General features: G+C 41.1%; 3 protein-coding genes across 6 annotated transcripts; 2 read left to right on the plus strand and 1 right to left on the minus strand.

The window, feature by feature from the left end:
- The first annotated feature begins 1,474 nt into the window (after positions 1-1,474).
- Positions 1,475-8,652, plus strand: LOC115568450 (cyclic nucleotide-gated cation channel-like). 2 transcript variants are annotated; one of them, XM_030395738.1, is made up of 11 exons: positions 1,475-1,740; positions 2,060-2,149; positions 3,662-3,772; positions 3,919-4,110; positions 4,211-4,321; positions 5,364-5,470; positions 5,670-6,157; positions 6,271-6,549; positions 6,634-6,732; positions 7,179-7,556; positions 7,644-7,829. In XM_030395738.1, the coding sequence occupies exons 2-11, from the start codon at positions 2,061-2,063 to the stop codon at positions 7,827-7,829; spliced, it is 2,040 nt and encodes a 679-aa protein (XP_030251598.1). In that variant the 5' UTR covers positions 1,475-1,740; position 2,060. The 2 variants fall into 2 exon arrangements, with proteins under 2 accessions (XP_030251598.1, XP_030251597.1); XM_030395737.1 differs by lacking the exon at positions 1,475-1,740 and having other exon boundaries at positions 1,942-2,149; positions 7,644-8,652.
- Positions 8,653-9,871: 1,219 nt separating this feature from the next.
- Positions 9,872-16,409, minus strand: LOC115568466 (transcription factor 7-like 1). Of its 3 annotated transcripts, XM_030395760.1 has the most exons (10): positions 16,210-16,409; positions 14,675-14,957; positions 13,993-14,079; positions 13,213-13,280; positions 12,984-13,076; positions 12,551-12,707; positions 12,229-12,336; positions 12,074-12,113; positions 11,564-11,690; positions 9,872-11,462 (listed from the first exon to the last, which is right to left on the minus strand). In XM_030395760.1, exons 2-9 carry the CDS (start codon positions 14,906-14,908, stop codon positions 11,572-11,574), a joined length of 906 nt encoding a protein of 301 aa, XP_030251620.1. In that variant the 5' UTR covers positions 14,909-14,957; positions 16,210-16,409; the 3' UTR covers positions 9,872-11,462; positions 11,564-11,571. The 3 variants fall into 3 exon arrangements, with proteins under 3 accessions (XP_030251620.1, XP_030251622.1, XP_030251621.1); XM_030395762.1 differs by lacking the exon at positions 12,074-12,113; XM_030395761.1 differs by lacking the exon at positions 12,074-12,113 and having other exon boundaries at positions 9,872-11,690.
- Positions 16,410-17,594: 1,185 nt separating this feature from the next.
- On the plus strand, positions 17,595-20,898 carry LOC115569064 (calnexin-like). Its single transcript, XM_030396964.1, has 6 exons — positions 17,595-17,695; positions 18,029-18,102; positions 19,348-19,467; positions 19,582-19,684; positions 19,802-19,875; positions 20,574-20,898. The coding sequence occupies exons 2-6, from the start codon at positions 18,031-18,033 to the stop codon at positions 20,580-20,582; spliced, it is 378 nt and encodes a 125-aa protein (XP_030252824.1). The 5' UTR covers positions 17,595-17,695; positions 18,029-18,030; the 3' UTR covers positions 20,583-20,898.
- The last annotated feature ends 1,564 nt before the right edge of the window (positions 20,899-22,462 follow it).

A 22,462-nucleotide genomic window follows, 5' to 3' on the forward strand; every position in this document is an offset into this window, starting at 1 on the left:
AGCTAGGCTAATTTCATCCTAACTTACTACTTACATACTTCCATTAACATGCGATTTGCCTTCTTTTCTCCCTCTTAAAGAAAGCAAACAAGTATTAGTTTACCCTAAATTGTGATCTATTCCTTTAATGATTGGATTTAATTTGCCCAACAAAGCAGTTTTATACAACACATGTAGTAGGCAGATTTTATAGACTGCATTTATGTTATTTCTCATAATTAAAGACTGCTAATGCTATCTTGCTGATTTTAGTTCAGATGCCAATAGAAAACTTGACCCTGAATTGTTTGTTTTTTTTTGCTTCTTGAGGGCACAGTAATAAGCTGTAAACACTGTATGTTTTATACCAAACAGCAGTGATGTGCACAAGGGGGGGCAAGTGGCTCAATTGTTGAAAAACGCGCGCTAAAGTGCCCTCCTGGGAGCCAAAACGTGTGCTAAAGTGCCCTCTTGGGAGCCAGAAAAGTGTGTCAAAGTGCCCTCTTTGTTGGCAAAACACACTAAACTGCCCCCTTGGCTGGTTAAAACATGATAAACTGCCCTCTTGGGAGCCAAAACATGCGCTAAAGTGCCCTCTTGGGAGCCAAAACACGCGCTAAAGTGCCCTCTTGGGAGCCAAAACGCGCGTTAAAGTGCCCTTCTTTTCGCCCCTGCCCTTCAAAAAGTCTGTGCACGCCACTGCCAAACAGTATTAATTATTGCCATAAAGTTGAGATGGCGAGCGTGTTGGCAAACAGTTGGGTATTTACCCATCCAAGCCATTTGGACTTTTTTTCAAATGTCCAATTTTCAGTCTGCCTCTAGCTTATTTGCTCTCCGCCATGATTGAGGTAAATCAATCAAGCTGTTTAGCTAGTTTTCACTTAATAGAGTTGGCTGAAAAAATAAGTTAGCGGCTAGTTTGTAGCCTGGAAAACCAAAACAATGAGCTGAAGCCGATAAATCACAGTAAAGCTGAGGATAACTAAATTGGGAGACAAGTCTCAGTGAATTCCTTACTAGAAGCAACACATTTCATATCATTTCTGCAGGTGCCAATATAATATAGATAAGTGCACTGGTTCAATATAACAGCTTTTTCTCAACATTAGCAAGAAAAAACCAGCACAGGTTGTAATCAGTGTCGAGAGGCAGCTGTTGAGCCTGCTGGAAGCGCGTTTATTCTAATTCAGCCAATCATGTGACCTTCAGTTCTAAAGGAAATTACTTGCAATTATCCTGCACGCGCTTAAATGCACCATGTGTGCACCAGATAGCGCTCAGAGCACATATCAACACATTCCCCCTCAAACTGTTTATTCCTCTGCTCGGTCTGATCGGCATTTTGGATCAGAATCCCAGTTTGTGACATAAATGCAACGTCTCAATTCTCCCGTGCAGGTGTGTGCATAAAAAACAGCGTCTCTCTCAGTAATCAGGAGACACACTTGTAGTTCAGAGGCCACTTCAAACAAGGTTCTTGAATTCAGATGAGCTCAGTGGTGAAAAGGAACACACGCGAGCACGCACACAAACACACACACACACAATTTGCAATTTAAACGATGCTTTTGTCAAGTATCATGTGATCGCGCTTTTGATCGGTTACATTTGTTCACTGCACCCATCCATCCTTTTCACATGAGTACTGTTCTGTGTTTCATGATTGGTGTGTTGTGAGTCTACCTGCAGACAGAGATGGGATGCAGCTGAACTAAACGTGATGAACTGAAGTAACGCTGGATCTGGAACATTTATCAGGTTCGTTGAGTGAACATTTTTCCATCTCTCCATTATGATCTGTTGTCACATAATGCTTGTTGCTATGCCATCTGGTTTCCGTGGTGATGCCTGATACAGGATGACCTCGTACTGGATGACCTTCCTTTTTAGGACTATGGGTCCATCGTTGCATGTGTGTGTGCGCTTGGCAGTCTGAGCGAGTCTCCCTGTGTGTGAGCGTTTACAAGTGTGTTCTATGACTGTGTGTGTGTACGGGAAGTTGAGTTTTTGTGTCAGATTCCTGTGCTGCATATGTGTGTATGTGTGGTGATAATGTGCTGATGGTGTGTTTCTGTAGCATGACAGGTACAGTGCAGGACTCACACAGGCTGTCTGTGAAAACATGGACAGAGGAGGAGAGTGACCGAGCTGACAGCACACTAAGCAGGTATGTGTGCTACTAGTATTTGTACATAGTCAAAAGTAGAACTTCTAATGATATTGAACTGTGACAACGGCAGCAAGTCCATTTTTAGACTTTTGTTGTACACTTTACGGGATTTTACTGAATAACAATGTAAAGTGAGTGGCAGTGTGTGTTTGTGCAATCACTCTGCCCTCTGCCTGGTATTTTCTTATTTTCTCAGTATTTGGTCGTGTTCAGGATGTTTCTGGGCTAAACGTTTGTGCAGTGGTGTGCAGCCCCCAGCCAATAACAGCGTCCAGGTTACATCACTGTCTCCGTCTCTCTGTTCAGTCTGTGTAAAGAGCTACAGGTTGGTGTGTCATAGCTGGACACACTCGCAGAGCAGACAGCGAACAGGCGCTTCAGCTGAATTCACACAAATTACGTAAAAATGTACTGTGGCTGTGCCTAATACCATAACCAATGGTGCCAACTTTGAGTGAAAATTTTCATACAGAAACTAACAAATCCTGCATAGTGTGCCTTTAAATGTTACATTAAAGATCCATACTGGCCATATCATTTACAACAACAACCTCTTTTATTTATGTTAAAGGTCATATTGATACCATTTTTATGTAACACAGATCATTTCTAAACAATAAAACATCGACAGAGCTTGTAGAAAGTTGCATCGTCTCTTTTCCTTAAAAAACATTATTATCATAGTTCATAATCTGAAAATGTTTGTCAGGTCGTAAATTATTGTTTTGTTTACCTCACTGTAAGAATTCTGACAGTTGGTTCCAGCTTCTAATGAGATTTATGAGCCAATAGTATAACGCTGTCGGCATCACGTGATGTCTGTGTTTCATCAGCATCAAGAGTCATGCTGGTTGCTAGTTTATGGATAAAAGAAACGTAAAAATGACTGAGTTACAGTCTGCGGCTAACATCTACTGCCTTAACGTTAGCTGGCTCGCGTGAGCAACATTGATATTAGCAACCACTTGAGTGGGCAGATGCTACAAACAACAGTGGTGTTGTAACATGGATGCAGTGGAAATGGGGGATGTAATGCCGCACAAGGCAGCTGAATATTATTACAACATCCAAGCACCAAATGGCACCATATTTTTCTTCATAATTGGTGGCGATCAAAGAGCTTGAATAAAATTGACTGTTGGACTTAAATTCACTAGGTAGGCAGAAATACTGACTCTGTGTTTGCCGGATGTGTAAATAGGCCAACAGGTTCACTTTATCAACTTCATGTGATGCAAATATGTGTTTACAGCTTGTTGCACTGCCCCCAATTGGATAAAACATGCATTCATAATGAATATATGTACATAATTCCACTTTTTGACAATTTTTACTACTGTGTACTCCTATGACATCACTGCTCAATCTATATAATATATGAAGAAGGTTATTACCCTCCTTTGTGTAGGAGAAGGAGTTTATAGACATTGTCGCAGTGGTCAGTGAGATATCCTTTTTATGTATTTGTGGTGTGTGTGTGTGTGTGTGTGTGTGTGTGTGTGTGTTTAGAGCACAGTCGATGTGTGATGACACTTCCTCTGAGCTTCAGAGAATGGCAGCCATTGACAGGAGGGACATTAATTCCCAGAATTCCTTTCGTGGACGAGGTGCTCTGTCCAGGTAGGACACCTTATAAATTCACTAAACTACAATTAGATTTATTTCTCATTTCTTTTTGAGCTCATTTATTTCCACCATGTGACAGTGTAAATCATTGGCATCCTGTATTTTAAACCTTTCACGTTTATCTGTCAACCTGTCCTAAGGATCGTTAACATGGTGATGACTCTGAGGGAATGGGCACAGAAGAGTTTGAACGAGGAGACGGAGCGACCGGACTCCTTCTTGGAACGTTTCCGGGGCCCCGCCAACACAGACATGCAGGCCCCGCCCAGCAGGTTCAGCCACAGCCGCACTGGCTCTGATGCAGATAACGAAGCAAGACACTCCAGAAGCTCGTGAGGAAAAAAAAAAAATGAAAAAATGCGTACACATTAAAACATCAACTGACCCTTACATAAAGATCTCTGACTTTCTGTTTGTGTCACTGTCTGTCAGGAGGAGGAAGTGTAACATTGTGGTCTTATCACCATCTGATGATATGTACTACCACTGGCTGATGGTGATCGGTGTTGCTGTGTTTTATAACTGGACCCTGCTAGTTGTCAGGTGAGGAAACTATAACTGCGTTATACAACAATACTAGTGGAAGTTCTAATGAATACTGTCAGTGTATGTGGAGGGTAGAACCTTCACGAGGTGTCTTAGCAACTTTCATTTCATTTTTCTTTGTTTTTCTAACCTACTTTACTGTTTCAGCTCAGTATTAAAGGTGGTATATGTAAGTGTTACACTTTCATTCAAAAACATATTAAAAATTACCAAAAGAATCAGTATTGACATTACGTCAAAGAAGTATGTATTGCGTTGCAGAGACATCCAGCTTAAGTTAGCATGCTAACCAGCTAGCACCAGCAGTCAAAGCTGGTGGTGTGAACTCATAGTGTGGGCGTACTCCAGTCAGGTAGTTGGACTGATGCCTACACGTCTAACTCAGCTAACTAGGTAATGGCAGCTACAGTTAGCAGCGGTTAGCGGAAACTCTGGTGATATGCTGCCCCTGTTTGTGTGTAGTATGGATTCAAGAGGTGGCCATTTTCCTTACATGCTGCACCTTTAACACGCTTATCAATCTTGCTTAAAGGGATAGTTCAGGTTTTTTGAAGTGAGGTCATATAAAGTACATATCTATAGTCGGTCTGTTCCCTACCGTAATTGCCGATCAGCGCAGCCTCAGTTTAGAGAAGCAGAGAGCCGCTCCATCCAGACGTTCAGCTTTGTACTGCAGTGAACTGAGTCCAGATGCAAAGCGAATTTAACCACCTAAAACAAGGCCCACCTTACATCGCCGTCAGACCGCCCTTTCATGTAATTGGCACTACATTTTCTCAACCGTAGAACCTCCATCTCCCTACGCATTAGCGCAACTGGGCCTCACACTGTATCTCGTTGCTCGCAGATCATCTATTTGGGTCAGAGTTTCAGCGTAGGGATACGATCACTTCTCTTTATGCAAAGGCCCAAGGGTTCGATCTAGCTACCTGCATCCTCCAGTACACACATTGTCACCAGTTACTCTTTTTACCATCAACCTATGTGGAAAAATAACATGTATTTTGTAATTTGTAAGTCAGTTAATCTGTTTCTCTAGAGCCTGTTTTGATGAGCTGCAGATGAGGAACGTGTTGGTGTGGCTGGTACTGGACTACATCTGTGATGGCGTCTATATCCTGGACATAGCTGTTCGTCTCCACACAGGTGCTGAAAAAATGAGTCAAGAGTAGGGCTGTTCTGACTTCAACTCTTTAGTGAGAATTTACAGCTAATATTCAAAGAATTGGGTCATTGCTAGTCTAGATTCAAGTTTCTACTACTGCATGAAAAGAAAATATATACATTTGTCCTATGGGATAACCCTACATTCATTCATTTATCTATGTTCATTATGTATTTGAAGGTTTCTTGGATCAAGGTTTGATGGTGAAAGATGTGCAGCGTCTGAGGGAAACATACGTCCGAACGTTACAGTGTAAACTCGACATTTTCTCCATCCTGCCGACTGACCTCCTGTACCTGACCGTTGGAATCAGCTACACTCCTCTTCTTCGATTCAACCGGCTGCTGCGTCTGACACGGTTGTTTGAGTTTTTTGAACGCACGGAGACACGAACGGGCTGCCCCAACGCTTTCCGCATCTGTAAACTGGTGCTGTACATCCTAGTGATCATCCACTGGAACGCCTGCGGATACTACAGCTTCTCCAAGGTTCTGGGACTGGGCTCTGATTCTTGGGTTTATCCCAATGCATCAGATCCTGAGTTTGGCTCCCTGACCAGAAGTTACATATACTGTCTGTACTGGTCCACTCTGACGCTGACCACCATCGGAGAGACACCTCCCCCTGTTCGAGATGAGGAATATTTGTTCCTGATATTTGACTTTCTGGTGAGCGCGTAGCAATGGTGTAGTCTTAACTGATACAATGTTACTTTAAATATCCAAAGAAGCCTTAAACCATGTGGATTCCAGTCTATCTTATAATGTTTTTTCTCTCCCAGGTGGGTGTTCTGATTTTTGCCTCCATTGTGGGTAATGTCGGAGCCATGATCTCCAACATGAATGCCACGAGAGCCACCTTTCAGAGCCGTGTTGACACCCTGAAACACTACATGCACTTCCGACATGTGAGCAAGATGCTCGAGCAGCGCGTCATCCGCTGGTTCGACTACCTCTGGACCAATCAGAAGACGATAGACGAACAGGAGGTGCTGAGGAGCCTGCCCAACAAACTGAGGGCTGAGATTGCCATTAATGTTCACCTGGACACCCTGAAGAAGGTAAAGTCATCTACATCACAAAGCCTCCTATCATCAAACAGTCAAAACTAATTGGATGTCTTGTGTTTGTTTTTGTGGAAACAGGTTCGTATCTTCCAGGACTGTGAGGCAGGCCTCCTGGTAGAATTGGTATTAAAACTTCGACCGCAGGTTTTCAGTCCGGGAGACTACATCTGTAGAAAGGTTAGTGTTACCTCCTATGTTAAAGGACATCCTGTATTATCAATTGCTAATGCTGCAATATTGTAATGGATGTAATAACCTATGTCTATGCATACTGTGGACCACTGTAGCTTGATTCAGAGACTTGGTCAACCTGGCTTCAGTTCTAATAGGAGTTTCGCAGTATCTGTTGGCAACTTCACCTTCCTATCTAAAATTCTCTAATCTGGTGTGCCCCAAGGTTCAATACTTGGCTCAGTTTTGTTTGCCTATATGCTTTCCCTTCGATGGATAATAAAGTATAAGGTATCTCCTATCACTGCTGATCAGATGATATTCATCCATACATCTTCTGTAAATCAATGTCTTAAACCTACATTAATACCAGTGCTATACCTAACTACTGACAGTACTGCTGTAAGTAGAAGAAATTTTTACTTTTTATAACTTATGACTCTTTTTCCAAGGGAGATGTGGGTAAAGAGATGTACATAATCAAAGATGGCCAGCTGGCAGTGGTGGGGGAGGATGGAGTCACACAGTTCGCTGTTCTGACCTCAGGAAGCTGCTTCGGAGAAATCAGCATCCTGAACATCAGCGGCAGCAAGATGGGAAACAGACGGACGGCTAATATTCGCAGTCTGGGATACTCCGACCTGTTCTGCCTTTCCAAACAAGACCTGATGGAGGCGCTTCAAGAGTTCCCCCACGCCAGGGCCCAGCTGGAGCAGAGGGGGCGGGACATCCTGCAGAAGGAGGGGCTTCTGGAGGAAGTGAACGTGTCTGCAGGGGAGGAAATTGAGGAGAAGGTGGAGAGGCTGGAAAGCAGTCTGGACCGGCTACAGGTCAGAATGCTTACGTAACTACTACAGCTGTCGAGACTATTGCTGTGTCACAGTAATGTTGATAACCAGTGATATCCTTGTTTTCAGACATGTTTGGCCCGTCTGCAGAGCGAGTTCAACTCATCCCAGCTTCGACTGAAACAGCGAATCACCAACCTTGAACACAACATCCCCACAGCCGCAACAGGCAGCGGCTTCCTGTCAGATGCTGACGGCAACGAGAGTGTTTCTGGTGGCGACAGCGTGCGCAGTGAAATCAACATCCGACTGTGAACCATATGTCTCAACTTTTCTTTATGTTCAATTTTCAGTATTGTTGGAGCTATTTAATTATTTATTTGTTATTGATAATGTTTGATTAGTATGGTTTTATTTTGATTCAATTCCTGATACTATTTTCTATTATTAGTAATTTGAGGTAAATATTATTGTTTTGCTTAGCTTATTTCGTTTTTTGTTTTCTTTGTAAATTGGGTAGCACTGGGCAACGGAGATTATATAGGTATGAACGCAGATTGAGGACCAGAATGCACCTGGGTGGGCACATTGTTTTTTTTACCAGCGCAAGAGAGGCATACAAGAAACAGGATTTGTTTGTTATATTGTTTTTGCTTGCTTGTTTTGGGAAAAATAAATGATCATGTTGTGACAATGCCGTGCTTATGGTCTGGTTGGTGTTGGGAGAAGCTCTTGTTTTTGGCTTACTTGGTTCTGGCACTACAAACACAGCTGGGAATTATCCCAACATCTTGTAAAGATAACTTGTTTTGATAGCAATAACTATCAAGTGGTTTCACACAATTGTTTAAACACCATCTGAAACAGAGTCCTCTGCCGCTGACATCCCCTCCATCTTGACGTGAATGTCAGCTCATATACATGAAATGTGAATGTGATGACATGTATCGTAGAAATGTCAATTTATTTCATTTTTAACATATCTGTGGTTTGCAGAAACGTACAATACCTACATTTAGTTGAAAACCATCAGACCAATTTCTGCAAAACACACTGCGGGATGAAGAGCAAGCAATTAATTCTCAGCTTTTGAGTTCCTCACAGGAAAATAAAAACAAATTCCAATGACTCATTTTAATCTTTCGTTTCGTTTCGTTTTCTTCCGCTTTTCTCCATGCGGGTCGTGGGTGATGTTACCGCTTTATACCACCTTTTTCAAGGTGGAGCGGAGGTTGCTGGGGCCAAATCCAGTGACTCTATGGGCGAAGGCTCATTTTAATCTATTTTTTTAAATGTATTGTTTTTAGCATTTGCTTTTGTTGTCAGTTATTATTAGCATTAGCATTATTATCAAACAGATACCTTTATATTTGTTGTACTCGCTCTCTGAGAAGGCAAGGGAGAACTCCCACAGTCCCCCACACACTAAAGGAAACGCACCATCCATCCAAACACGTTGCAGATCAAGTACGACCCTTCACAGCAACAGCCTTCCTCAGTGGCAAAGTCCCAACCTCCCCACCAGGACAATGTGCCCCACACAGCAAAACTGCTTAGGAATGGCCTGTGGAATGAAGCATAAAGCTCAAGGTGTCCACCTGATTTCAAAATTCAGATCCGGATCTGATCAAGCACACATAAGATGTGCCGGACCGGCCCCGATCAATAGAGGCTGCACCTCACAACCCACAGAACTCAGAAGGTTCACCTGCAGTGCCCTGTCAGACAAGACAGGACACCCCCAGAGGTCCCATGTCCACACCTCAATGGGTCCCATTGAGGCTTTAACAGTGCCAAAACCTGGTTGCGTGTGTAGACAGGCAGCAGGAGGAACAACACCTGATCAGACAATCAGCTTTGTTATTTATTTTGGATCCCCATTACTCTTTCTTGAGTCCACAGGAGAAAAAACTGGGTCAGATGTGGAGTACCTACCTGTGTCATTTCAACTTGTTGCCCAACAGTTTGTAGGTGATGAATCTTGTGTTGTTCTGCAAAGCAGAGCTGGTTTACTTTAAAAGTCCTTACAACCTGAATCTAGACACTCTCTGGTCAGAAAAGAAATGAACTTGTTTTGTTTTGCTAATTATTTTTAGGCTGTAGAAGGCTGTACCACCACGGATTAAGCCCCTTTTTCTTTGAAACATCCCAAAAATAACTAAAACATCACACTGATTTAATAACACAATAACACAACAGAGTGCCATTATTTCATTACACTGTTACAATATTATTGATTTTTTACATTTACATTAGAAAACTAAATATATGATCACAGGATAAGGAAGACATTTTAAACACACACACACACACACACACACACACACAACCGTAATAATCTCATAACATCATGAACGTGTTTTGTCACTAAGTAGTTTATGTTCCTCTCATTCCATCTCAGAAAAATGAGAGCTGTACAAATCATTACAACTCCAGACTTTCATCTATTTCAACACGTATATGCACTGTATATGTAATACATACACATATATATATACATACTGTATAATAAAAAAAGTCACATACAATATACACAATAATTCCTCCATTTCTCTGACTAAATGATTGGACTACCTGATGAAAGATAATCTTTGTATTATTTGTTAAAACTAATTTGAAACTTTTTCACTTTAATGCTTTAGTTCAAATTCAGGGCAGTAGGAGACAGTAAGACGTCTCGAGTATGTCAGAAATTATGTACAGCAAAGCGTTGACGACACCTCATAAACGGCTTTTTGTGGAGTTGTAGCTACCACGACCTATTCATATTGGCTAGAAGTAGCACCCTGACGTTTTGTCTTTTTGTTTGGTTTGTTTACCTTGTATATGAAACATTCTCCCACTGATGAACCTCTGCAGTTATTGACTTAAAAGCCTGCTGTCGTTTCTGATACTTAATGCGTTCTGTAGTGATGGGATACTCGATTCCTTTTACTGACTCGAGTTTGTATGAGTCACTCACTAAAGTGAATCGGGTTTTCGAGTCACTCGAGTCACTTGAGTCAGTCACCCAGAGTGTGCAGCACACTGTAATTTTCTAAATGTTGATTAATAACGTGATGGGGCGGAACTGCAGGAGAGAGACAGCAACACGGTTGTAGTTTATTTTCAAGCAGATTGTATTGAGAATAATTTCTGCGCCGTCACTCAGAGATTTCTCGTGAATGGAGCGGAGCAGCACACTGCTCTGGTGAGGGAGCGGCTCTCTGACAGCAGGGGAGCAGGGAGGGAGAGAGAGCCAGTGAGCTGTGAGCGGCCTGTGAACTGCGAGTCTGAGATGGCGAGTCCTGAACGGTGCGGAGCAGTGAGTTTCTTGGGTGAGGGAGGGGCTCTACGAGCTGGGAGGGAGAGCGAGTGAGCTGTGAGCTGTGAGCTACTGGGTCAGTCAATCGTTCTTGTTCTCTATCAGCCTGTGACACAGCTCAGCTCGGGGCAGAAAGGAGAGGAGACAGGGGAGTTGAGTTGAAATAATGACCAGAGCCATTGCTTCAGCCACGGAGCTAATACAGCAATTAGCTTGACACATTTACGCAATTGCAGTTAGAATAACAGCTGTGTGGCATGTCTCCTCTTTGCAGTTAGCTGGCGGTAGCAGTGGTGAACCAGTTAATGGAGACAATGTCTTGTAACACCCGAGTCAGTAAAAAGAATCTCGAGTTTTGAACGATTTGTTCATGAATCGCACATCACTAGCTTTGACTCTTGTCAGTCTCATGTATCAAGATATTAATTACAGCAAGTATGTTAAACGCAGCTTTGTGTATTCAGTAGTTACAATTTAGTAAAACTCTATTGTAGAAAAAATATGATAATTTATAAAAAATAAAAAATATGCCAGTGTGATGCAACAAAGTTATTTGTGTATTTATCATGTAATGAAGAAAATAAATCATTGGAGGAACTGGGTGGTGCTCCACACCCTCTGACTGTCTGGGCTCCATGTGGGTCCTGCAGAGGAGGACAGAGACGTGACGGCTGTTTGAAGAACATGCAGCCAGGAGGCGGGGCTTACATTTTACTCCTGTGGCAGGTGATAGAATGTCACTCACATGCGCTTTCACTGGAGTCTGTGCCTGTGGCAGCTGCACCATGGCTGTTTCCTGGTGTGGTATGTGACGGAACTGGGACTGTCTGAGGGGAGCGTGGCTCCTCCAGAGTTCTCTGTGAAGTCGAGGTCTTCAGAAACACAGATCAGTTTTCTATAACTTCACGTCACAACTTGTAAAGATGCACAATTCAAATTCAGGGGCAATTCAGGGAATGAGGTAATAATGCAAACAAGCTTTTCTCAGAGGAACATAAGGTCCCAGAACACTGGTTGAAACTGGAAAGGTGGCAGGGTCTGCCACATATATAAACAAAGTAAAACAGTATGAGAGTGTGTGACGTGTGAACTTTGTATTCATGCAAATGTTCAATGGCGCTCCAAAATGTTGAACTACTTGAACTAAATACCTTAAAATAAATGAGTAAATTAAATTGTAAATTGTAAATTGTGAATGTAGTTCAACAACCAAGTGTCTTCTAGTTTTCGTCAGATGTCACATGACAGTCCTCACCTTTAGGAGCTTTTCCCCTCTCCTTCTTCCTCTTTTTGCCCTACACAATACCAGACACATCTTAACATTTTCTATCTGACATCAGCCAATAAAAACTGTCTGGAGTGACTTTTGCTTAGTGCTGTATGAGTTGTGTGTGAGCAGTGTGTACTTACATAGTTTTGTCTGACTGACCAGCCGGGGTATCTCAGGGCGTGGAGCTCTCTTTCTCTTTCGGCCTGGTGAAGGTATATGGCCTGCTGCTCCTCTGACAGTGACCTCCACTGTGGACAGATGGACAACACACTGTTCGTTAGCACACACACACACATGCGCGCACGCAAACACACACACACACACACACACACACACACACACACACACACACACACACACACACACACAATACACACAAATATGCACACAGCTCCTCATTAATGGTGTCAATCACTGTAAAGATGTGATGATTTAGATTGTTACACTGACTGTCACACTTACTCTCTGTCCAAGGACTCTATTCACAGCCCCATTTCCCTTCTTCTTAATGTCCTCCTCGACATGGGGCCTGTGTTCCTTCACGTAAAGCATGAAAGCATTTGGCGGCCTTTTAACGTACGGCCGGTCGTCCTCCTGCTCACTTTCAGCCTTTCTCTTGCTACAGCAAAAAAAACAGGGTGAGAGCTCAGGTTAATGCTGTGGAAACATTATGATGAGCAGAAAAATACAAGACATGTAAAATGTAACCTTGTCTGCGCTGCACTGTACATTTTAACTCATCAAAAGACACTTATTATCAGAAATGTACAGATAAAAAACAGTCACCTGAAATCAAACAACAGCTGATGGAGTGCAGTTTAAAAAATCTGATCATGAGAAAGTTACAATAAGGAGAAAAGTACATTTTGATCAAACGTGTCCACAGCAAACTTACTTTGAGTTGGAGGTGCTCGGCTGAGGAGCAGCAGGGAGCGAAAAAGGAAGAGGGAAAACTGCGGCTGGAAGAGTGTACACGGGCTCTCCATTCCTACACACATAACAAGACAGATACACACATGATTAGACGTGTGTGTGTGTGTGTGTGTGTGTGTGTGATGGTGCAAACTGAGGCGCTACAGCTGTGTGCACTGGTGTGATTGTTTGCACTCATGTGTGTTACTTGCATCATTCCCACACACTGCAGGCTGTGGTCGAAGCCTTCGGGGAGCCTCACCACTGGTACACTGTTATACTGGAGACACAAACACACACAGAACATGTGTTTAGATGAGCTGCGATGGTGTCACGTGTCCACCAGGTGTCAGGATTTCCCCTAACAATAAATTATAATAACTCTTTCAATGAGCCGCTGTCACATCTGTGGGATTAAAACACATCTGGAGAGTCTACAGCATTCAGCCATGATAGGTCCGCATTGTTCTGTTGAGGGACTGTGGAGGCATGAAAGTGCCAAAATAAATGAATGCCATTCAATGTACCAAAAGTACTGAATTCATAAAATGTGACATGATTTTATACAACTGTTGTAATTTTCTTTTGTTTTTGTTCAACTTTTTATGAATTTGCTTTGCCATTTAAATTTCAACTGTCTCAACACTGAAAGAAATGATAGTTAATTTGACTGTTTTACTGCTGTAATTAACCTGCAGTGTTGTTTAATTTTAACCTGTACTCGTCCTCAGCCTGACATCCAAAGCCCTAACAAAATATACGATTGAGCCTCAAGAGCACACGGCCTCACTTTCCATCAAACAATTCTAAAATGTGCTATTTTTGAACTTTGAACTGTAACTGCAGGACAAAGTCAGATTTTACGTGTGTTTGTCCTGTAAAGCTGTAGCTGTTTCTGCACTGATAGCCTTCTCCTTCAGCACTAAACCTGCTGTCTGCTGCAACCAAACAGTGGAGATGTTCAGAGTGTGTGTGGTGAACCAGGGTATTACTGTGTGTGGAGGGGCAGCAGCAGGGTGACTGAGGGCTGGTGCTGCAGGTAACGGGCCTCCTATCACGGGCCACTCACACGACAGGTACTGTGGGGACAGAGACATTTAATCAGAATCAGAAATACTTTAATAATCCCAGGGGGAAATTATTTTTTTTACAAGCTCCAGATATACAAATAACATATAATATACAAGCAACATCTATTAAGAGCAAAATATAAATATAAATATGAACATAAATATAAAAACATATACATACATAGCCACATATATATACACGTATATATATATATATATATATATATACATATATATACATATATCTACATACATACACATAAAAGATCAAATATACAGTTAAATAATGTGCAAGAAGTACAAAAAAGAAACGACTGTCCATGTTTGAGTCAGGTTACAGAAGGAGGGGTGTCTGACTCTCTTAGGGAGGGGTTATAAAGTTTAATGACCACAGGCAGGGATGATTTCCTGTCGCGCTCAGTGGTGCATCTGGGTGAGAGGAGTCTACCGCTGAATGAACCCATAACACCCTTAGTCCATACATGCAACCACACTTAGTGTTCAGACACTTAACATGTAACTTGTGTGTGACAAACATCTGTATCAATACAGAAATTGACCCACTCTAATGATATCTTTGCCTAATCTATGCTTGGTATCATACCTGTGCCTGGCTATAAGCCCCAGGGCGACATGGACCATATCCTCCAAACTGACTGGGTTCAGGCACAGGCTGAGGCTGGGCGTTCAGTTCCAGCCTAGCCGTGTGGGGAGGAGGAGGTGAAGGGATTGGTTGGTTGTCCAGTAAGACCATAAGGGAGTCCTGGACAAGGGAAGAAAACTCCTCCCAACTTGTCCCCAACAGACCGTGGTGGTCGTCGGCATTCACCTGCTCCATCTCGGCAGCAGGGTTGATTGTCAGCGGAGTTTTCTGGTCTTTGGGAACTCTTCCAGAAGAACGACAGCAGATGTGGAAAAAATAAAGGATTAGTTCAGAAGAAAAAGTGATGATTTGTTGCAGATTTAACTACGTAACATGTAACAGGACCACAAGGCTCCGGAACAGCTTTTTCCCCCATGTCATCAGACTGCTGAACTCTAAGTGACATTTGTCGTTTATTCTGGATACTTTGTTTCCTCAAAATATTTTGCACTACCTAACTCAACAATGTTACTTTCAATAATTTACACTTTCAGGATGTTTCTTTTTTTGATATTTATTATTCTTATTGTGTTTTTTGTTTTTTTTTCAATATACTTTCACATTTTAATTCTATGCTGAGCCTCTGAAACGAAATTTTGTTCTGTGTTCACTTGTTGCACATTGAATGTCCGTCTAAGTCTAAGTAACATACATATAGTTGTTAAAAATGGCTTCACATAGACCAAATAAAATATCAACATTCTGCCAACATGGTAATGCATCAATAATGATACTCCAATATTACATTTTTATAGTTAAATGACACTTTGAAAGGAGCCAATCTGCATGATGACTAGTTTTACTTTGACCTCTATTTCTGTACCTTAAGTTCTATGGCAGCTAAGACATAATAATTATGTGCATAATAAAGTATTGTACACCGAGGAGTTAGTCTACTTGAGTGTTTCCATTTTATGCTACTTCATCTTTTGATTCCATGCACATTTTGCACTATTCTTACAACTACACTCCACAGGTTATATTACAAATGATGATTTTGCATCAAAAACCTGTCATTAGCTCATAAATTAGCGCATTTGTCAGGTGGTTTCCACTTGTAATCACATTTTTTATTTCAGTTTCAACAATGACAGCAGCAGACTGAGCTGCACACAGAGAAACGGGCCCTGGTGTGTTTAAAAAAGACCCAGAGCCATCTTTTTCACTACATTTTCGACCTTAAACATCTAAAAATGGATGCCCTCATACAAAAATAACAATATTTCAAATCGCTACACAACTGTCGACACATTCCTCACATGACATGGACTTTCAGTACAGTCTTATCATCTAAAAATAATTTTACGCCGAGAAAACGTCGAGTATCACCCAAAATTGAGTTTCCCTGAAAGGCTAGCTAAAATGCTATCAACATATCAACATCTGTCAATTCAACAATTTACCAAGAACATGAGCACATTGTCAACTGAAACCCACTTCTACGCTTTTAAGAAGATGCATGAATACATTTGGTGTGATAATAAAAGATGTCTTACCTGCAGAAACTCCACACAGCAGGTGTCAACCAGAGGCCACTTGTTCAGCAGGTAAAGGCAAAGTAATCAAAAAGGTTTGTATGCGAATAGTGTTCAAGGTGGTCAGGTGTAATCCCAAAGTTTGATTGATAACGCTGAACTTTCCAACAACAGATAAGTTTTGTGTGCGATGAGAAAAATAATCTGCATCTTTTTAAACTTTGGTCATCATCCTGTTTCCATGGTGTTCAGTAATGCTTGCGTGCGTGCGCGCGCGTGATCAAGTGACAGAGATTCTGTGCTGCAAATGGATTTATTTAGTTTTCTCGTGTAAAATGCCTTCATTCAATAATATGTCGTTTAAATTCGGCAGTAATGTAACTTAGGGCAGACATGAATAAATAATTAATAAACAGAGAGAAAAAGAGAGAGAGACTTTTGGAAGCCCCTGCCTGCCACATCCTACGGAAGCTTGTTGTCCATTGTAATTTGAAATGACTATTATTAGAAAAAAAATGAAATTAGCACAGCATCACTGTCACAAAATACTTGCTGTGCTGTTTAAATGTATACTTAAAACATGAAATACAAGAGAAAAACCACAAACCTCCCATTTTGTTGATCTTCACTGATTGATATTTAATTTTCTAATTCGAAGCTTTCTTAATATATGTTCGCTACGTTTTAAACCTTTCTCTGCCTCTTACAATTTTAAACATAGGTGTGACTTTCTGTAAGATAGAATAGAAACATTTAAACTAAGAATTTTGAAGGTTTCAGGCACTTGATCCAGAATATATATATAAAAAAATACAACATGAACTCACTGCTTATACGTTGGTTGAAGAGGAGGCTTTGCACAGGAATTCATTTATTGGCTAAGATGTTAAGATGGTAATACAATCCTATTGGAACAGTTTTGGGTAAAATAAATAAATAAATGTTCACTTGACTTGTGTCTGAACAGGTGTCCAATTATGTTTTCGTTCACAAGGGGGCGTAAAATCTCTATAAATGCTGGTGACTAACTGTCTGCTGTAAGAACTGAATTATGCTCCAGTGGACTGCTCTGATTTTCTATTAGGACCTCTCACGCTACCTGAATAAAGATAGTGAGACATTTTTACAATGTCAGCTCATCCACTGCAAAATGTAAAATATGTTGGGTTATATTGTTGGTCAGAGGACTGGCTTTTCTTTTTCTTAAGTTACTGTGAATCTGTTTCTGTTCCATACATACGTTGAACAAACACAATTAATACCATGACAGGATCCCTCCAAGTGTGTGTGTGTGTGTGTGTGTGTGTGTGTGTGTGTGTGTGTGTGTGTGTGTGTGTGCGTTAATGAGTGTGTGTGTTAATGACCATTGTCTTGTGTGGCCAATGCATGCTCTGCCACCATGTCAGCAAGTGACTTGGGACCAAAGTCCAACCTCCCATGACGCGTGAAGATTTCAGGAGGTGACTTTTAAGGAACGTGAGGAAACTGAGAAATCTCTGTTAATAAGGTAGAAACATACTGTTCAGTCATCTGTGGCTCCACCTGTGCTGCTCTTCATCTTACTCTCATTGTAATCTTATTTGTTTTTTGTCCCCCTCTGCTTCCCCCTCTTTCTCTCTTTATTTGTTTTGCTCTCTCTTTGTTTATCACCGCCTTTCTCTCCCTCTTTGTCGTTAATCTTTCTGATCTTTGTGCTCATATAATAGGCTGAGAAAGAAAGATTACCATGGAGTGCGTTTCACAATGCGTGTGCACATGTAAATGTGCAGTATATTCACTGTTACTGTGTGTATGTGGACATTCTTATGTGCATGTGTGTGCGTGTGGGTGTGATTTTCAGACATGGAGATGGACTTTGTGTTGTTGTGCACTCTGCTGGTAGCCAGTGTGACACCAGCGTCTGCTGCCGCACAGGTAAGACCTGTTTTTCATTTGAATTAACTAAGTCTATTAATCACTGTTATGAAAAGAGAGTTAAAAGGTTAGCTCTATGGTTCTGTAGTTTATCAATAGTACCTATTTTTCTCAATCTATTTTTAAATGATCTTTAAATCATTCTCTTGCTTAATTAATGAAATGGTAACTCCAACAATTTTCCACATTTAAGTGTGCTCACAGGTCTTGTGGAATACTACTGCATTTGTGAAAACACTAGTTGAAAGCCTTTCATGGCTTCAGAGGGAGCAGCATGGTATCTGATAGTTTGCTTCCAGTGATGTCACTCAGCGGCTAAGTTGCATTGTGGGCAATGTAGGCTCCAGTCTTTGAAAGGGAAGAAGAATGTGTTGGGAAAAAAGGTGATATCTCTGGTTCTGATGTATCAGTTTTGGTAATTTGTTTTCAAACTGTCCATAATGAGTCAACAGTGTTATAGGAGTGCATAACCAGGTGCCTATTACCCACAGTGCATATTACCCACTGAGATTACGTGCAGCTTCTTCTGGAGCCACAAAAAGCTTTATACTACTTTTTTCAACATGCTTTAATGTTTAAAAGTGGTAGAATTACCCTTTAATTGTTTTACTTTATACAACTGAGGTAATAACCCTGATCTACCTCAGATGTGATATTTTGTATTAATCATGTCAAAGTCAACTTAAAGTTTAAGATACAAAACTTTTTTTTAAAGAATAATAATAAAAAGAAAAACTCCCCACATTATCATTGCATTATTGAATGATCAGGTTTCTATAATTTCTGATGACCCAAAATGCAATAACTCACACTTTTTGTTCCCACACACTGACTTCATTACAGTGTAACTGGATGTTGCTTGTAGTCTGGTATTGGACTGAAAGCACGAGAGTCAAAAACTCACCTTACCGCATAGCAACACCTGTTTCTAGTTTTAATGTGCTGGCAATACTCATACACCATCTGGTGCTCTGATATATACAATTCATATATATACATTATATTGACATTGATATCAAAGTCACCATGTTCTCTGTAGTTTCGTGCTCTCCCTCCTTAAGGATGCCTCTTCTCCCCCTTGTTGATCCACTATGCTCTTCCTTTATCTCTTATTCTGATCCTTCTTTCATGTGATCATTGTGTGGGTATCTAGGCACTGTGGATTGATCTTTCACCTTCATATACCAGTTGTTTTATGTTGACATGTATGCATCAGGTGCTCAGGTATATATATGTGTGTTCCAGCCTGGTATCATAGAGAGCCTCCTATTGGCCACTGTCAAGCGACCCTGGCTCTGGGGTGTCTACGTCTTTGCTGTTGGACTTCCGGCCATTCTCTTTATAAGCTTTATGTGGCCTGACAAGGTAAAGTATGAATGGTTATGTGAGTATGGATTTGTTTGCTTTGGCTTGGCAAGACAAATAGTGAAGCTACAGTACAAAAAAAACTGTGTGTGTTTGTGTGTGCGTTGCTTGCAGAGGTTTGGACCCCCTGATCAAGAGTATTACTATAAGAAGTCTGATGAGGATCAACCAGACGATCTGGAGTTCACACAGAGCACAGAATCAGTTGATATCAAAGGTAATGTTTTATGTTTTAGATAATCAAGTATCGTCAGGATGCAGAAATAGAGTAGCTGCAGTGACTCTTCTCTTCTCTTGTCTTCTCTTCTCCTCGTCTTGTTTTTTGTATGTTCAGGAAAGGCTAACAAAGCTGTAGCACGGAGGAGAGACACTCAAGGTAGCCAGAGGAAGTCTGACCTAGACCTGAAGGTGAGATCCAGCAGGCAGTGTGGAGGTGATAGTGACTGATAATGTGGTAATGTGATCATTCTGAAGGTGTAAAAACACACTTGAAAGTATTGATGTATCACAGGGGCTATGAAATGAAATTGAATTTGTATGATGGGTAGATACTAAGTATGAGCTGGTATCTAATTGCAATGTACAAAAGCATCCAGGCCACATTTTTTAGAAATGTCCTGGCACTGTGCTAACTGATTAAAAAACACACTCACACACAAAAAACAGAATCCAGGAAATACCTGGTAAAGTGTTCGTACATTAACTTGCAGAATCCAGCACCAACAAAACCTCTGACTTGTAACATTTATTCAATTTGGGTTGAGCTATTTATTTGGGTTACTTATCTCCCAAACCTATAATTATTACCCCTTTGAGTTGTAGAGGTTATGCTGGAGGCCATTTAAACACATTTTACGCGTTGCCTCACCAGATTAGCATATGCAATTGAACAGACATTTTATTACAGTGCTGATTTCATTACGACAACCTGTTTAAATAATTTTGAATAGCAATGACTAAACCTGTGATTTACAAAGTCCACTCTTGTATTAGTGGCCTTGAGTATGTCCTTAAAACTGTGGATAATGAAAACTGATTGTGTGTGTGTGTGTGTGTGTGTGTGTGTGTGTGTGTGTGTGTGTGTGTGTGTGTGTGTGTGCGTGTAGGATCATTGATCAGTGCGGCAACCTCAGGAGAGGAAAGCAACACCAACGCACTCATCCCTGACCAGGCGTTTTTATGACTGAATAAAACTATCCATTGTCAACGCAACAGTGTCTGAACACTGACTGTATTATGGTTTTGCTTAACTGTCAGATTTGTCTTTTTTTAATATTATCCCATATAAATTAATTAATATTATCCTAAATTAAAGATGTTTCTATTCAAATGTATTATTTGTAGTGTGCACACACTAACAGACCAATATGTTGATCTTTGTTTGTCAGAGTATTTCATTTGAAGTTGGAATAAAGAGTGTGGACTCCTCAGCTTGTCTTCTAGTAGATCATCATAGGGTTAATAGTACACAACATTGCCTCATGATGTCAGGTGTGTCAGCTGATTAAAGCCAAGGATAGTTTTCATAATTTGTTAAGGGAACAGTTAGACATAGACTTAATAATGCGTATTTGCATTTAAGTTTTACATCATAAAATTAAAGACTCTCATGTCTATACAAAACTACCACCAGCACCAGATTAGCTTAGCATAGCACAAAGACTGGAATCATTAGCAAACTGCCAACCTGGTTCCAGATCAGATTTTAGAAGTGCACAACTCTATAAACCATATTTTTTTGGAAATTTATGGTTGATGTCTTGAAACTTCCTTTCAGTTCAAATACTTGGTAAGAGTGTGGAAAAAAGATTGTGATTTAGCTTAGCTGGTTTAGTCGCCACAAACAAAGGACGTCTTATTAAAAATCCCTGATTTTCAGCTGCAAAATGCCCCAAAGTCTCGTTATACCTGGCTGCTATCACAGCTGGGAATTGTTCTGATATAGATAGATAGATAGATAGATAGATAGATAGATAGATAGATACACTTTATTGATCCCAAGCTGGGAAATTACGGTGTAGCAGCAGCATTACACAGAGACAATAACATCACAATGAATACAGTTAACAATATCTAGTAATTTCATGCTTACGAATGTAAAAAATGCCATTTCGTAGCAGTTGGCAGTAAATGAAAAACACATTCAAATTTAAATGGAGTGGATGGTTGTGGAGTTAAGGCCCCCACACACTACCCAGAGTCAAACCAACAAAGAAAAACAAAGCGCACACCATAGAGTTCAGCGGCGCACGCAGAATCGCCCCTCCCACACACCACACTGATTCGCAAGCACACCGCCAATCAGAGTATCCAATGGTTCAGACAGCCAACATCCAACGTTCTCAGACTTTGCAAGTTGAATCGGAGCAGACGCTGTCCACACGGTCCTAAAAGCTTCCAACGCAGCTGAACACACTGAACAGATTTGATCCCGAACTCGTCCGAGTCTCCCCAAGCGCTTCGGATGGCCAACGGTTGGCTCAGTGTGTTTCAGGCTTTAGAGGCAACATGGCTGCCAATTGTGACCGTGGGTCTAGTCTGTGTTTCAACATGCTAAGCATGACACCAGTAGATATCATGTTCTTGACAGGAAGCTGGAAAAATAAATCTCCAGCCGTGTTTGTGGTGACCAAACCTGTATTTTATAACCCAAAATATGAGCTTTCATAACCCAACCCAAGTGATTTTTGTGCCCAAGCCTAACCGCAGCATAGGCACAGCAGTGTGACAGCAGGAAAATTATGTTAGTTATATCAGGATTATGTCTTTACCAGGAACAGTTTTGCTCTCAAGTCTCACTGTTATGCTAAGCTAAGCTAACCAGCTGCTTGCTGTAGTTACATAACAGTAAACATAAGAGTGGTATCAATCTTCTTATCTACGTCACTCTTGCCAAGAGAGAGAATACGCTTTCCAAAATGTTGCCCTTCTGTTATGAGTAACGCTTCACTATCTGTTTTGCAAATGAAAGCCTGTCTAATTTCTTGGATATAAT

This window comes from Sparus aurata, chromosome 18 (assembly GCF_900880675.1).
Source record: "Sparus aurata chromosome 18, fSpaAur1.1, whole genome shotgun sequence".
Taxonomy (NCBI): domain Eukaryota; kingdom Metazoa; phylum Chordata; class Actinopteri; order Spariformes; family Sparidae; genus Sparus; species Sparus aurata.

Coding starts and splice junctions, on each gene's coding strand:
- LOC115568450 (XM_030395737.1), top strand. CDS start 2,022: ATGTGTGGTGATAATGTGCTGATGGTGTGTTTCTGTAGCATGACAGGT. Junction 6,158..6,270: donor TCCTGATATTTGACTTTCTG/GTGAGCGCGTAG, acceptor TTTCTCTCCCAG/GTGGGTGTTCTGATTTTTGC. Junction 6,550..6,633: donor ACCTGGACACCCTGAAGAAG/GTAAAGTCATCT, acceptor TTGTGGAAACAG/GTTCGTATCTTCCAGGACTG.
- LOC115569064 (XM_030396964.1), top strand. CDS start 18,031: ATGGAGATGGACTTTGTGTTGTTGTGCACTCTGCTGGTAGCCAGTGTG. Junction 18,103..19,347: donor CAGCGTCTGCTGCCGCACAG/GTAAGACCTGTT, acceptor TGTGTGTTCCAG/CCTGGTATCATAGAGAGCCT. Junction 19,468..19,581: donor GCTTTATGTGGCCTGACAAG/GTAAAGTATGAA, acceptor CGTTGCTTGCAG/AGGTTTGGACCCCCTGATCA.
- LOC115568466 (XM_030395760.1), bottom strand. CDS start 14,908: ATGGAGCAGGTGAATGCCGACGACCACCACGGTCTGTTGGGGACAAGT. Junction 13,077..13,212: donor CTGCAGTGTGTGGGAATGAT/GCAAGTAACACA, acceptor TTATGTGTGTAG/GAATGGAGAGCCCGTGTACA. Junction 12,708..12,983: donor CCGAGCACCTCCAACTCAAA/GTAAGTTTGCTG, acceptor TTTTTGCTGTAG/CAAGAGAAAGGCTGAAAGTG.